Here is a 15,144-nt window from a genome sequence, read left to right as displayed (position 1 = left end):
ATTTCGATAATTGTATTGCATCTTTTATTCCATAGTGTTTTTCAATAATTTACAATAAACAACACTACCCATCCCCAAATATGGTTAACAAAACAAAAAGGAACTTGTATTCATGGATAAGTCCACCCTAATTTAAAGTTGGTTTTTAGTTACAGCAAGATTATAACAGTACATGTACTTTGAATTGTATAGCCATGCTCTCACATAAAAAGACGTAATAATTTCTTTCTACAGAATGAGGTTCATGCATACCAAATTCATGTACCTGTTTGCATTTAAGTGAAAATGTTATATTTTTATCCAGTTTTAGCCATTTGCCGGTTTGCAAGACCAAAGACTGACTATCATAAAAAGAAGAATCAATCCGTTTACATCATTAACAGTACAATTAATTTTAGACTACGTTTGTGATGTTACAATGACACCACATGACTGCCATGGATACACCAATCTAAATGAATGTTGAAGTCAATTCGTCTAGCAATGACTGTAACATAAAAACCATCTAATATAACACTAAATATATTGCCCTCTGTGTGAAAAAAATACACCTGAAGTTCAAATGAATCATCGATATAGAAATTTATGTGTGTGTTTACACGATTCCATAAGTTGTTGATAAAAAAACTTTTCCTTAATCTAAGTTGGCAATAATCTTTATCAGTGCAGTGTATATCAAGGCTTGAAACCTTGAAATCTCTATAATATCTCATTGAAAAGCAATATTATACTCATAATTTTGATATACATAAATATAATTTAATGGCAAGGTCATATCATAGCAAAGGAAAGGTACATGTAGAAAGAAAGCAATACAAAATACAGATAGTGACAATTATAGAGGAAGGGGAGCAGAATGAAAAAAATCAACTCGAGTCAAATTCACCAATTGGCGCATTCTTTATAACTTTGATGTCACTAGGTTATGAAGAGTAAATGCAACGGCACAGGAAAGAACCAGTGCAAAGACTCCTGTGAATATGCATTTCTCTTATTAATCTAGCTGTATGTCTTCTGCTTTCACAAAGGTTTCTGTTACAAAAAAACTTGAACAGGGCCTGTATTCTGAAGTCAGGTTGGTGTTTCATAAAGCTGTTCGTAAGTTAAGAATGATTTTAAGAACGACTGGTGAACCTTTCTTACGTGCTAAATAATCACCAATGAACTATGGTGAATATCATTTACCACAAGAAAGGATCACTAGTCGTTCTTAAAGTCACCCTTATGAACAGCTTTATGAAACGGCCACCAGGTTTAACTTGCACCATGGTCTAACTCTGCTAACATTGTGGGAAGCCAAATAATGTCATCATTTTGTTTACATTGTATTTTTCTTGTTTCCAGTACCCTTTCACTATACTATAATGATGAAGAAAACAAATTTTGTTACTTTTCCCAGACAGTTATGAATTATCTGAGTAAAAGATGAGCTGATAAATTGAACCTGTACCATTAGAGATTTGTTTCACAATTAGCTATCCATAGTTAAACCACAACTTTAAACCAGAGTTTTAATTAAACCCGACATCAGAATACGGGCCTTAGGGTTGACATCTCTGGAATTAACAAAGCAAAATGATAGAAGTCTAGCATCATTTGGTAAACTGTGATGACACCCAGGCGAGGGCCCACTTCAGATTTGTCAGCATGAACTTCAAGGCTTTGGTCCACTGTTCTTCAGAGTTGAATTGGATTCTGGGAAGTAAGTAAAACGGAAATAAAGGAGCAATGAGAGGTAGGTTGGAATTCTGCCATTCGTGTACATATCAAACATACTTGTTCTTTGAAGAGGTTGAAAATGTGGCATTAGCAAATGTCAGAGGATGTAGTTGAGGCCGCCTTGGTCCTAGTACGAGTCACATGTACAAAGTCTATGGGAGGTTTTCTCCATCAGAGTTGTGACTTGGAAGTAGCAAGCAGCCTTGACTACATACCTGCAAATGTCACTACACCATAGTGAATACATAGGTGCTGCATATGCACTTGTATTTACAGTAATCACAATGATGCATGATTGTAATTTTTTCTTGGGGGGGCCTCACTTTGTCATAAAAGTTGTACTTGTCAACTAAAACAGTCAACAAGGATGACAGAATTCGTCAACATTTGCCCCATCAAAAATTTGACTATCCATCCCTGCTACCATCTCAATAAAAAAATATGACTAAGGAAGTTACACCTAACCAATTGGCCTTAATGAGTAATACATATTGATTAGCTCTATAATGACTGCTTGAAAGTCAATGGCGAACCATGTGCAAAAGGTTAAAATTAATTGCAACTATCAATCACATCTCTATGTTATATTTATGGAGCCAGGCTCAGTTCTTACTTGATAGAATATGTCTGTCCAGTATTGGTGTCTTCTAATTTGCCGTTAGCCATCTTGTAGGGCAAACAGAAGCTAGAATCTCCTCTCTCTACTTCCTCCTCTAGCTGTTGTAAACAATCCAGGAATGCAACCATTGATTGGTCAAATCTGAAACAAACGATCAAGATAAAAAATAGATAATATTAATCATATCACAGTTGCTGAGACAGAAATATACAGTTTTAAAGAGATGAAAATATAATATTATATTAGACTCAAAATGGTTTTACTCTCATTATTCCCATGGTTCAGCTCTACATTGGTAACATTTGTTTAACTACCTGATGTGAGTGACGTAATACTAGGGGGTGGGGGAAGGGCAAAAATCATGCAAAGATGTGTACATTATAGAAGAAAAGCAGTGCAGGGGCCTATCACATTTCAATGCAACTATCAAAAATAAAATGAATGAAAAAAATAAAGAAAAACAAAAGACGCGTACAAAAAAAAAAAAAATAATGAGCCCATTACAAAGAGAACATGAAGTGCTGTCGGAGTAAAGGTGAGATCAAGTAAGGTGCCGGCACAGTAGAGAAGAGGTGGGTTAGTGTACTTACTTTGTATCCCAGAAGAATCTGAATCCTCCTGAGCCATGTAGAGGGAGCTGTTTAGATTTATCTGTCAGAGATTCCAGGTGTGAATGATTGCCATAGGGAACAAGACGATATCTGAAATAAAAGATGATACACAGAGTTAGACTGGTCAGAAGCAATATTCATGGTAGCAAAGAAAACAGAGAAATATACATGAGGGTATGATAGTGTTGTGTGGTCGTTGGATCGATGTTGCACTTTTGCTTTCAACCAGACTTAAATGAGACAAATCAATGCAAGATGTAGAGTTCACATAAATTTATCAAAGATGATAACTTTATGATGATGATGATGACAAATACATGAGGAAGTCTGATGGTGACTATACGCTGAAGATGAATATAATATAAACTCTGCAGTATAAAATATAAACTCTTCTGTAGCTTTCTAAACCATTCTCTAATCTAAACTCCAATCTCTATTCTGTAAAAATAATCTGTAATCTCTATTCTGCAATCTGATTTGGTTCAGAAATGAACCCCTGTTATATTGGTCTGGTCCAGACTCTTTACAACCAAACAGGTCTGGTGTTGGTCAACCTTGGACGCTTGACCAAAACAATCTGTACGTCATAACTTGACTCTGAATTGGGGGAGATGACCTTTTAGGGAGAACATGAAATGTAGTGAATAAGAAACCCATAACATGTATGTGTGTCAGAAGTTTAGCTGGAAGAAGAATGGGTAATACTTTCTTAAGAGAGTTGGAATTGGTAAACATATAGTTTCCTGTTATACTACTATGTATTGATACATGTATATTATTGAATATGTGAGATATGTCTTATCATCACATAACAATAGTGCTGCTCCTTTGAACAAAACCAAATTCAATGAAAAAAAAAAACTGAATTATTATTCTTTTTAGGTCCTCATACTATGAGAACTCGATAAATAGGTAATTACAATAAAATCTTGCAAAAGTCAATTAGACTCAATTTTTTTTTTCATTTTCAAATATGATTTGAAAATAAACAGGGTAGATCTTGTTCCTGTCTCGGTGATTCTTGACCTTTTCAAAAAAATGTGCATTTGATTTTAATATACAAGTTGGTCATTCTGCCGAATACCTGGCTCATCCCAATATTCCAATAATATTGAAGAAGGATTCAGATGTCTCTTCCACTATCTAGACAGGGTGCCAAATTTATCACACATGACTAATGTTATTTGCTTCCTCAAGATGCACTATCATTTATGGCAATCACCGTGCAGTACTAACTTTCTTTAGAGTTATTTCTTTTTACAAAAACATTTATTGACACCTAAGAAGTCAAAATCAGAATTTAATAAAAATGAATGCATATTACACCAATCAATGGTCTACAACTGTACACATACATGTACAGAAGAACCTCATTCTGTTTCATTTACCATCTTGTTCTCTGTCACCCCACTCTGTTCCTACAAGATTTCTCCAAACAGCAAGTCACTAAATTATCTTTTAGATCATCAAATCATGTAATAGAAAAATTGTTACGTAATTCCTTACAAATTATATATTGTGTAAATATCATACTATAATTCAAAATGTCTGTTACTTCTAATGTGTAATTATCCTTGGATTCATTATATGATTTGTATACATTCCTGCCCAAACACAGACTGCAATAACAAATATTTTGCTCTAGTGGATATCAGAGCTCCATGTGACTATTTAATGACATACCTCTGGAATGTGAAGTTCATCTTTCTTGCAAGTGAATGAAGTAGGAGGACCGTTTGACCCCAAGCTGCATTGATCTCACTCCATTCAACAGGAACACTTGGAAGGCGACCTAACCGGAATCCATTGATTGTACCAAAGTGACCATTGTGCCTGAAATCAGGTCATTATCAGAATGATAGCAAGTTAGGGTCTACAGACTAGGGTACACAATAGATAGAAATATGTATCTTATGGAATACTAACCAAGACGAGTGCAGTGGGGGTGAAAGGCAATTTCACACTCAAGCAAGTTTCAAAATAGAATTAGAGGTCTAAATATTTGTTTTTAATAAAGAAGAAAGACCACTTGATCCCATGCTGTCTTGATCTAGCTCCGTTCAAAAAGTACATGAGAGAGGCGACCTTTAGAACTTGAATCCAAAACTTCCAAACTTACGCATTATGTGCTTTTATAAACCTGTATATCATATTCATTATTTTAATTCTGCATCATGATCAATAGTACCTGACAAAACTTGTATGAGGTTAGAATTTTCCTTTTTCTGTTTGTCTATTCAATTTTCAATAATTCAACATTCATTATGATCCAATACAAATATGTATTTGAAACAACTGCCTATAAAGCCATTCTGTATCATAATATTGGCAGGCAAATGGACTGAAATTTTCCAATTCTTTAAACTGTCAGAGTAGCAATTCTTGTTCCCTAAGTATACTTACCATATATGGAATGTTGAGTTGAAGACATTTGTTTTATTGAGTCTCTCTAGTTGTGTTTGTGTATATCTCAGTTGATTATCTACACTTCTTTGCTCTTCCTGGAACTCCAGTAGTTGACGCTTATACTCATTATAATCCTGCCAGTACCTATCAAGGTATTCAAAACAGAATTTAAAGATGAACTTTAGCTTTGGTTGTTCAACATAAAAATGATTTATAGCAACAATAATAATAACTAATGAAAATGATAAATAGTAACAATAATAACAATATTGATAATGATATTAGTAATAGAAATACCACTACTTCGACGATGACTACTACTACTGCTACTACTACTGCTACTACTACTACTACTACAACCACTACTACTACTGCTACATGTACTACTACTACTACTACTACTACTACTACTGCTGCTACTACTACTACTAATAACAGACATTTAGCACAATCTTTGGAGCAATATTCAATATCTTGATGTAAGGTACAAACCTTTCTTCTTCTAGCTTCAATTCTTGTTGTTCATTCTGTTGTTTCTTCATCTCCTCTTGGATATCTCTTCTCTCTTGTTCAATGCCTTCAAGTTGTTTTATCATCTCCTTTTCTTCTTCTTCAAGCTGATTGCAGTCACATATGAAACAAAACAAATAAATTGATATCAAATAAAGAGAGAGTGTTTACCAATTGGCTGAACCAATGATAGAACAATGACACATGTTACATACCAGCTTTATGTTGACAGTCCCTTTTCGTTATTCAACTTTTTCCTTCCTATTTTCATATGAAATTTTCCCTCTTCGGTTTGTATTTACTTTTGGTATTGTCATACTGTTGTCATAATCTTTTATTTTTCAATTATTTTCAGGTTATCATCTCTTTTTATAAGTTTTATTTTGTCTGATTGAGAAAACGAACTTGAAGACCCAGAGCTGCAAGCTTTCATATGTGAGACAATAAACATATTCATTTAACAAATGCGAATGGCCACAAAACCTGTTTAAACATGGTTAAGATCTTCCACACCAAGTGATGGCACAGGCATTTACTAGATGTTGAATGGATTAGTGTTATTTTTCAAACAAATAAAGAAGTGCGCTGCAGGAAAAATCAAACTCTAACAGACCTCTACAACCCAGAACCTACTGGAGGTTCCAACCGTCTGATGATGGGGTTGGACATTCTGGGATGCAGCAGCTGTTCGAGCAATCAATGTTGTTTGTTTCAAATGCATGTGTCAGGCGACAAAAATGCACAATTTTTATTCTGGGGAAATTTTTATTAAAAAAACTACCTTTTGTATTAGTCGTAATGGTAATTGACAGAAGGGGGGGGGGGTGGATAATATGCAACTTACTGAGGCTTATTTGGAATTTTCATCATGAGCTAAAATCCCCTCAGCTCCCACATACATATCTTTTTGCTGCTATACATACTCTTCGGGTTGAACAGGAAGTGCATTTGTTCCAACTTCAAACTGAAAAGACATCTGTAATAATCACCAGTGGCAAGGACAATTGCACATAAAAATGTCAATGATACAATACAATATATTAAGACTCATATCAATACCAGTTAAATGCTCACCTTTAGGAGTTCTTTTTCTAGATCTTCATTGCTCTCCCCATGGCCTTCTGCTTCAGTAAGTTTCTCCAATGATTCCCTGTAATGCTTGCATTCATCCTCCGTGATCTTCAACTGCTGATCTAGCTGATCCAACAAAGAATCTGTACACTCCTTTAATTCAAAACGAGGGTGGGGGAAGTTAGTAACCGGCTATTTCAGGAAAAACTTTACTAAAATGATTGAACAAAGTATATGTTAAATATTAAATATAGAAAAAACACCTTTTGGAGTTTCTGTTATTTATGGGCACCGGCAGGGGTGAACCTAGCCAGATTAGACACAATACTTTGGACAGGCCAACCAATCTGCAACAAATAATATGGTCCATGAAACAGTATTGTATCTACATGTAACCGTTCTGGATCAGCCACTGGTTATGGAAATGCAGCCAAATTTGAATTACAAGCTTACCTAGCAAAATTTGAATTTTTGTCTTTAAATAAACAGCATTGATTTGTCCTTTTGAGTATACAACTGTTTTTTTTCAGTTCTGTAAGTGATTTTTTTTTACTTATCAATGCGATTCAAAGATTAATTTGAAGATCAAATTTGAAGCACAACTTTATATTGGAAGTTCCTTGCAATGCTGCTCAGTTTTCGTTTCCTTATGTGAGCTACTCTACATTGAGGTTTCATTCAAAACATATACCTTAAAAATATATCAATGTAGGATTTGCAAATTATACAAATCAGGGCATACCTCACACAATGGATGATCAATATCTGACTGCCCTGACATCACATCAAATAACTGACTTGCTACCTGCATAAGTACAGAAAAACAGCAAATATCAAATATATCATTGATAAATACAAAAAGAAAGAAAAGGGAAATTACTCAATATTTTTCATCATGATGATCATGCTAAGTACATGGTGAAGATTAGTAGATTGGATTTACATCAAGTACAAATTATTGTTTATCTGCATAGCAGTTTAATAATGAAACAAGAATTGTAAATGAATGGAAGGAAACAAAATTCATAATTATTCAGACAGCATGGCAAAGAAACATTTTGTGTACAAAGCCCATGAGAGATTAGGCAACTAAAGGAACAATAATTTCAAAATTTAGCACAAAACAATGTTCATCCAAAGTTACACAAACAAACTGATGGCAGAATATGCACATGACATCATAATGAAAACATCATAAAAGAACACTAATGACATAATTCGACTTGAAGCATTTACTGAGTGGTTATCAATGTCAGTAAGTGTGATTTATTTCATCAAATCTGAATGCTAAAATAATATATTTTCTGAGCTTTGATGCATCATGTTTCAGGAGAAAGGGATGGAGATTAAAGCAAGCCTTGACATACCTTGACTCTGTGGCTAAGACTTTCCATTCTACTGCTGGCTGTTTCCCCAAGGAGTGTGAAATCTTGACCACTGTCATGTGATGATAACCTAATCAATACATCATTAAGATTTGTAAACAAATGTAAACAAATAATTTCCTCCTATTAAAGTCTCTTGTTTATTTACCATCATTAAGATGTTAGTTAATGACTGGTTTCTGTTTCATGTAGATCATCAGAAATTAGAATTATTCATATATTAGCTGTTATGTAAATAAAATTGAAGACTGTTGTATAGCTTCATACTTCTGATGATATCATCTAGTTACCTATAAAGACAAATGGTGATTAGAAATACAAGTACCTTCCCAATTAAATATTATTTTATGTTAACTTCCCCGACTCTCACTAATCTGCTGGAAGCCTGACATGGATGTGTTTGTACCAAAATCTCAGTTTTTATCACTGCAAAAGGCAACATCAGTGCTGGTTGGATGTAATTAACAATGAAGTGAATACTGGATGAAGTCTACAGTGGTGGAAGGCTGGAACCATAGAGGACCATCATAGCGACAAACACATCCAGTCAGTCGGCAAGCCCCTGTGTTAATGAGCAAATGAGCAAGATTTATCCAAGTCCTCTCAGTCTCATGGCTGAATTCATGTCCCTGCAAAATCTCGTGATTTGTGAGACTTTCTTTCTCAAAGAATTTAACCACTTTCTCCTTGAGTAATATTGATTATTTTTGTACCATGGGCAAGAGTAAATGTTACTCTTTTATATTGGTCATTTCTTTTGAATGAAATATTTTGATAAATAAGTGAATTTTTTACCTGAAAAGATGCATCAAACAGAATTTTCTTCGTCTGTTTTCACTTGCAAATTGTGCAACATTTTGTGTTTTAGGCACCAACATTATTTATATCATCAGAAAGCTCAAACTCTATACTTTCTTACAATGTCACTCTTGATATGTGGCATCTTTTAGATGGGTCAGCAGCCAGCTTTTTCCATCAAGATGCAAGACGAGATTTCTGAAATTTCTGAGTAACATAAAATCCAGAGTTCTGATTGGCTGAATAATGTTTTCAACACAACAGGCGCGGGTAATTTGAAGAGATTACCACATGGTGAGTGTGACCTTGCAGACGCCCAGTGAGGGGAACATTGGAATTTGCGTGGGTGTGTGGTCTCTATGACCAATCAGAGTGCAGTATTCTTGTTTTTGAGCTGCTAAATGTACTTGGCCTATGAAAAGCTGGCTGCTGACCCATCCAAAATACATCTTCTTATAAAAATTATATCATATTAAAGCTTAGATATTCAGCTTTATCATGATCTAAAAATCATTTGTGCTCAAACAGAAATTAAGTGTGAAAACAACAACTTTTGTTGCATGAAAAAATTATTTTGTTTCATGTTTTAGATCAAAAGTTTTCCCTATATTACAACATCCTTTTAAAAATCCAAACACATGACCTGAAAGAATGATTCTTCTTTACAAAGATACCAAAAATATGAAATTTGGTCAATATTTAGAGCAGCAATGGCCGAATAAAAAGAGGTGTTTTGGTTCGCACCAATCTCATTAACTATGCAAAAACCCTCTAGTCATGAATATCACTTGGATAAAAGAAGCTACTTTTTCAGGGCTTGCCGACTGACTGCATCCTGCCAATTTCAAATTGAAAGTGGCAATCGTATTCATGATATAACTTTCAAGATTTAAAGCTTAGTTACTTGCACTGAGAGATGACCTACCTTGGTGATACCACCTTTCGAGATACCCCATCATCTTTGTTGATTTCAAATGGTTCACTGCTATCTGTACTCTGGAGAAGGGGCGTGGCCTTCCCGGAACTCCCTGTACCAGCAATAAGAGGAGCTGTCGTATAAGAAACAAAAATACTAGTTTAAATGGAATTCAACCTTGGTAATGGAGTGACTGATGTGGAAGGAGAAGGAAAACTGAAGGGTGAAAGAAAACAAATTGAGCAAGGAATAAGTAGTGATGACTATTTAAAAGAATATATAAATCTAAAATTGACATTTTGTTTAGCACAGTATGGCAAAAGGTAAGGAGTTCTTTGGTACTTGTCATGGATACTTTATAATTATCATGATTTTTTAAGGTTTCATCCATATACAAATTCCCTCTGGGTGATAGTATCTTAATAATTATGTGATTATAAAAGAATAAATGGTCTTTCTGAGAAAAATCTTTTTAAACCCTTTATATTATGAGTTTGGCTTTACCCTATCATAGCAAAATTACTACATGCATGTCTCCAATTTGAACTCCCCTAGGTATAGAGATTAAAATTTTGAATAGCTTGTAATGTTTTATATAATGTATCTTTCTATTGTTTGGCTGATTCAGTTCATAAGGTAACTATCAAAAGTCTGTGCTGCATCTTTTGGCAAGAATTCTGCTATAAAGACATGATGCCTTATTTCATAGTGGCTTTCCTGCATTCCCCAGTATTTTGTCTTAAGTGAATATGAGGATTGGTAAAGAAATAGTCGCGGTGCACTTCTGTGATTGGTCTTTTTTTTTCCTCTTAAATTTTGAGTCCTTTTTAAAAGTCAAGTCCACCCCAGAAAATGTGGATTTGAATAAATAGAGAAAAATCAAACTAGCATAATGCTGAAAATTTCATCAAAATCGGATGTAAGATAAGAAAGTTATGACATTTCAAAGTTTCGCTTATTTTTCACAAAACAGTGATATGCAACTCTCAGTGACATGCAAATGAGACAGTCGATGATGTCCCTCACTATTTCTTTTGTTTTTTATTGTTTGAATTATAGAATTTTTCATTTTTTTATAGATTTGAAAATAAGGACCAACTTGACTGAACCATATAGTTTTAAACAATGCTAATTCCACATGTTCAGGGAGGAATTATTAGTTGATTCACTTGACAAAGAGGAGAAAATTGAAATACTCAATATTTCATGTGATAAAATACAAAAGAAATAGTGAGTGGATGACGTCATCAATCTCCTCATTTGCATACTGACAAGGATGTGCATATATAACTGTTTTATGAAATTAAGCGAAACTTTGAAATGTCCTAACTTTCTTATTTTACATCCCATTTTGATGAAATTTTCAGTGTTATGCTTGTTGGATTTTTCTCTTTTAATTCAAAGCAACTTTTTGTTGAGGTGGACTTGTCCTTTAATACACAATGTTAAAAACAGTTATATGCATAATGAAAATAAGTAATAGAATCAACAAGCCATTCTACTCTTTGATATAAAAGGGTGAGGTGAGGAGGAAAATGATATTGAGGATATGAAATGGAAAGAATAATAGGTGCAGTAGTCAACAAACACATCTTGGAGTAGAAACCAAACTCACCTGTGAGATCAGTGAGTGTTTGACTATCCACTGAGCTGAATGACTGGTCTAGCTTTAAAGGTTGGCAACATTTCTGACACACAAAACTGACCTGGGTGGATGCTATTCCAGATCGCTGAGAATCACTGCTATGGCTACTACTTGTCATCTTGGATTATACCAGTAAGTAGAAATCTTCAGATCCTGTCATCAATAACATACAATCAAATTTGTCTAATCATGGACCTATTAGACATGGACATTCAACACTATCATTTCTTTGATCGAACAAGATCTGCCGCCTACTACGTAGTCATTTTTTGTTCTCTTTTTAGTTATGTACTTTTTTTGAGGGAAATTAGTTATTGCTATTGCAGTTTAGATATCACAAATTATTTCTAAGGTGAAAATTCTGGGCCAAATCTTGGTTTCGGGAACCACTCATCAATTTGTACGCATGCACTTGTGTACAAAGCGAAAGAGGGTGGAAATTATGAACCATGCACGTGACTGAATAAAGCGCTGCTCTACGAAGTGAATGGTGGTTCACAATTTCACAATGACAAATTTTAATTAAATATTTCTGTGGATTTTGTACAATGGTGCTTGAAAGTCTGACTACTCTGGGTCCAAATGCCCCCTATTCCGGCCAGGACGAATGCTTGATTTTTTTTTACACTGTCAGTTTCCATCATTTACTAGTTACATCATGTATTCAAGTTGAAAATTTGAATTCTTTTATTAATGATATTTTCTAAATTTAAAGAGAGTTTGTGGTTTTCCATTTCTGACTAACTTTACTTTCCACCAATAGAGGGCCCATACAAGAGCACTCTGGTGAATAAACAAATGATCCCCAAGCCAAGGCCGGAACAATTTCATAACAAATTATCATATATCTAACGTTAGACCTAACTTTAGATCTAAATCAATCAGGAATCGATCCGAGGAGATTTTCTTACAAAAACAATATTTTAAAGACCTTTTTAAATTTAAAAAGTGTGTTGGATGTTGCATAGGGGTCTAACGTTAGGGGAACTAGATCTAAGTTAGATCTACTATAGACTTACCACAGACAGCGTGGATGCACTGTGCAAGCTGGGCTAAAAAAAAAACATTGACCTAGACTCTAACGTTAGACCCCTAACGTTACATCTACAAAAAGTTAGAATATTCTGTCTGAATCTGAAAAAAAAGGGAAAAAAAGGAGCTAGGCCAGGGCAGGGCCTAATCTAGACCAAAAGCTTCGGTATGAAATGACTTCCTTATGACTGTCCCTCCACTAATTAAAAAAAAAATTATTCTCCAAAACCCCTTTCTTTGGTTCTCTTTTTCTTTTTTTCTTACTTCCGGTTGGAACTTGGATTCGAACCTCTCGCTGAAGACAAATCATCTCCAGTCTGTCGCCTTACTCACTGAGCTAGCAGGAATTGTTGAAAGCCATGGGTTTCATAACGGTTATCATTACGACTGGATTCTAGTCTAACGTTAATAACTACTCTCAAAGACAAAAACTGCAAGAGTATTGGGTATTTATTTTTCTGACTAAATAAACCGATGCCATTGGGAATTACAAACACTCGAGAATTTGACGGAATAAAGCCATATTTAGGTATGATGTATCCAACTTTTCCTAGACCTAGTCTTAGATATAGACTCTAAGTCTGTCAGAATCTCAGAATAATTTAAATAAAAAAAAATTAAAGACTTCATCATATTTTTTTTCAATTTTACTTTACTTTAGATCTAACCCAGGGAGCTCCTTCTCCTTCTACCCCCGTCTCGATCGGCCATTTTTGTTATGAATCATAACAAAATGGCCGATTGAGACTGGGGTAGGAGAGAACTTTTCGTTTTTTTGAAGTTCCAGTCTGTGCCTCGATGTCAGGAAACTGCCACTCGTTAGACCTTCATCCATATATAATCGCGGTAAGTGCATAATTTCTTTTTTCACAATTCATTTGGAGAAATATTTAGACCATAAATCACGCTAGTCCCGTGAGTATGGCCAAATACACGGTAAGCCCCTGGGGCTGGGCTCCGGCCCGCTGCGCGGGCCGGAGCTCCCTAGCCTAGGACTAGGTTACTTTAGATCTAACTTACTGGTACCTCGAGCGAAGTTCGTGCAGGCTCTACTCCACTTCACTACCGCTACACTACGCTTCACCTACCCGAACTTCGAGACCATGAACTCGATCGGATATTCCGAGTGACAAAAGGTGGGATTTTATGGGGAGAAAATACAAAATTCATGCAACATCAGGATCTTTAAAAACAAGTGCAATTAATATTCTTACTTTACACAAAGTTTCACTTCTTTTCCATGCTTCTATCAGTCTCAAAATTGATGATTTAGAGCCAACATGAAGTTCCTCACACGTATAAATATTAATGCGCTGCCGACTTCAAAACATCGCATGCGGGAGGTACCGGGTCTGGTCCGAGCTCGGACCCTCGCACGCATGCGATGTTCTGAAATCGGCAGCGAATTATTACGTGTGAGGAACTTCATGTTGGCTCTAAATCATCAATTTTGAGACTGATAGAAGCATGGAAAAGAGGTGAAACTTTGACTTTTGTGTAAAGTAAGAATATTAGTTGTACTTGTTTTTAAAGATCGTGATGATGTTGCATGAATTTTGTATTTTCTCCCCATAAAATCCCACCTTTTGTCACTCGGAATATCCGATCGAGTTCATAGTCTCGAAGTTCGGGTAGGTGGAGCGTAGTGTAACGGTAGTCATGGTAGTGAAGTGGAGTGGAGCCTGCACGAACTTCGCTCGAGGTAACTTACTGGTGGAGGGGACTCCCGGACATATGGAAGTTTTGCCTTCGCCTCGGGTAATAATATTGGTTGTTCCACTGTACAAGGAGAATTTTTTTTTTAAGTGTTTGAAAACTCCTCAAAACAGACAGCGCGGCGAGCTGCCAAATGTAGCGTTATTTAGGTCGTTATCCAGAATTGTCCGACACAAAATTAAACGTATGGGGCTATACTCTCACTACTCAGTCTCAGTCTCACTATTACTAGTATTAAGTCTATGTCTGACACATTCAGTCAGTGACAAAGTAGTCCTCACTGCGTTATAATCCCATCATATACATCAGGGGGTTATCCCACGAGCTTACCTCATCCTAAAAGAAATATTCTCTCATTCTACTTCTAAAAAAATACTCACAAATCAGGAAAGATATTCAGATAGATGACAGCTCTAGCTCTCACAACAAAGACTCTATATTGAAAGATGTCTATATAATCGCATTATTTTCTGGCTCTCGCGCTCGTCGATACTGGATCTATTATGGAGCATCATAGAGATGTATACTAGTAACTTAGTATACATCTCTATGTGGAGCATACACTATACTTTGTGAAGTGAATCATCTTAAACATTTCGTTGTTTGTTAGGGACTTTGGACTATTCTATTATTTAAAGTGGGGTATTATTTGACTAGCTTTTTAGTGATTAAATTAGAGACAAGGAAGGGATGATAATTGCTCACTAAATATTGAA

The 15,144-nt window shown here is 35.3% G+C and overlaps 1 protein-coding gene across 1 annotated transcript; it reads right to left on the bottom strand.

Moving 5' to 3' along the window:
• Nucleotide 1: 1 nt before the first annotated feature.
• LOC129258606 (beclin-1-like) lies at nt 2-15,009 on the bottom strand. The gene is made up of 13 exons (XM_064097435.1): nt 14,972-15,009; nt 14,809-14,926; nt 11,651-11,833; nt 10,045-10,168; nt 8,304-8,391; nt 7,679-7,741; nt 6,940-7,089; nt 5,848-5,972; nt 5,353-5,499; nt 4,633-4,782; nt 2,929-3,039; nt 2,333-2,479; nt 2-1,695 (listed from the first exon to the last, which is right to left on the bottom strand). The coding sequence occupies exons 3-13, from the start codon at nt 11,796-11,798 to the stop codon at nt 1,593-1,595; spliced, it is 1,356 nt and encodes a 451-aa protein (XP_063953505.1). The 5' UTR covers nt 11,799-11,833; nt 14,809-14,926; nt 14,972-15,009; the 3' UTR covers nt 2-1,592.
• Between the last annotated feature and the right edge of the window lie 135 nt (nt 15,010-15,144).

This window comes from Lytechinus pictus, chromosome 1 (assembly GCF_037042905.1).
Source record: "Lytechinus pictus isolate F3 Inbred chromosome 1, Lp3.0, whole genome shotgun sequence".
NCBI lineage: Eukaryota > Metazoa > Echinodermata > Echinoidea > Temnopleuroida > Toxopneustidae > Lytechinus > Lytechinus pictus.
This window is presented reverse-complemented; position numbering and strand designations above follow the sequence as displayed.

Bases quoted from the DNA above. Each gene is read 5' to 3' on its own strand.
- LOC129258606 (XM_064097435.1), bottom strand. From the start codon at position 11,798: ATGACAAGTAGTAGCCATAGCAGTGATTCTCAGCGATCTGGAATAGCA. The intron at 10,169-11,650 runs GTGAGTTTGGTT...CTTATACGACAG, and splicing joins AACACTCACTGATCTCACAG to CTCCTCTTATTGCTGGTACA. The intron at 8,392-10,044 runs GTAGGTCATCTC...TGTATTGATTAG, and splicing joins CGAAAGGTGGTATCACCAAG to GTTATCATCACATGACAGTG.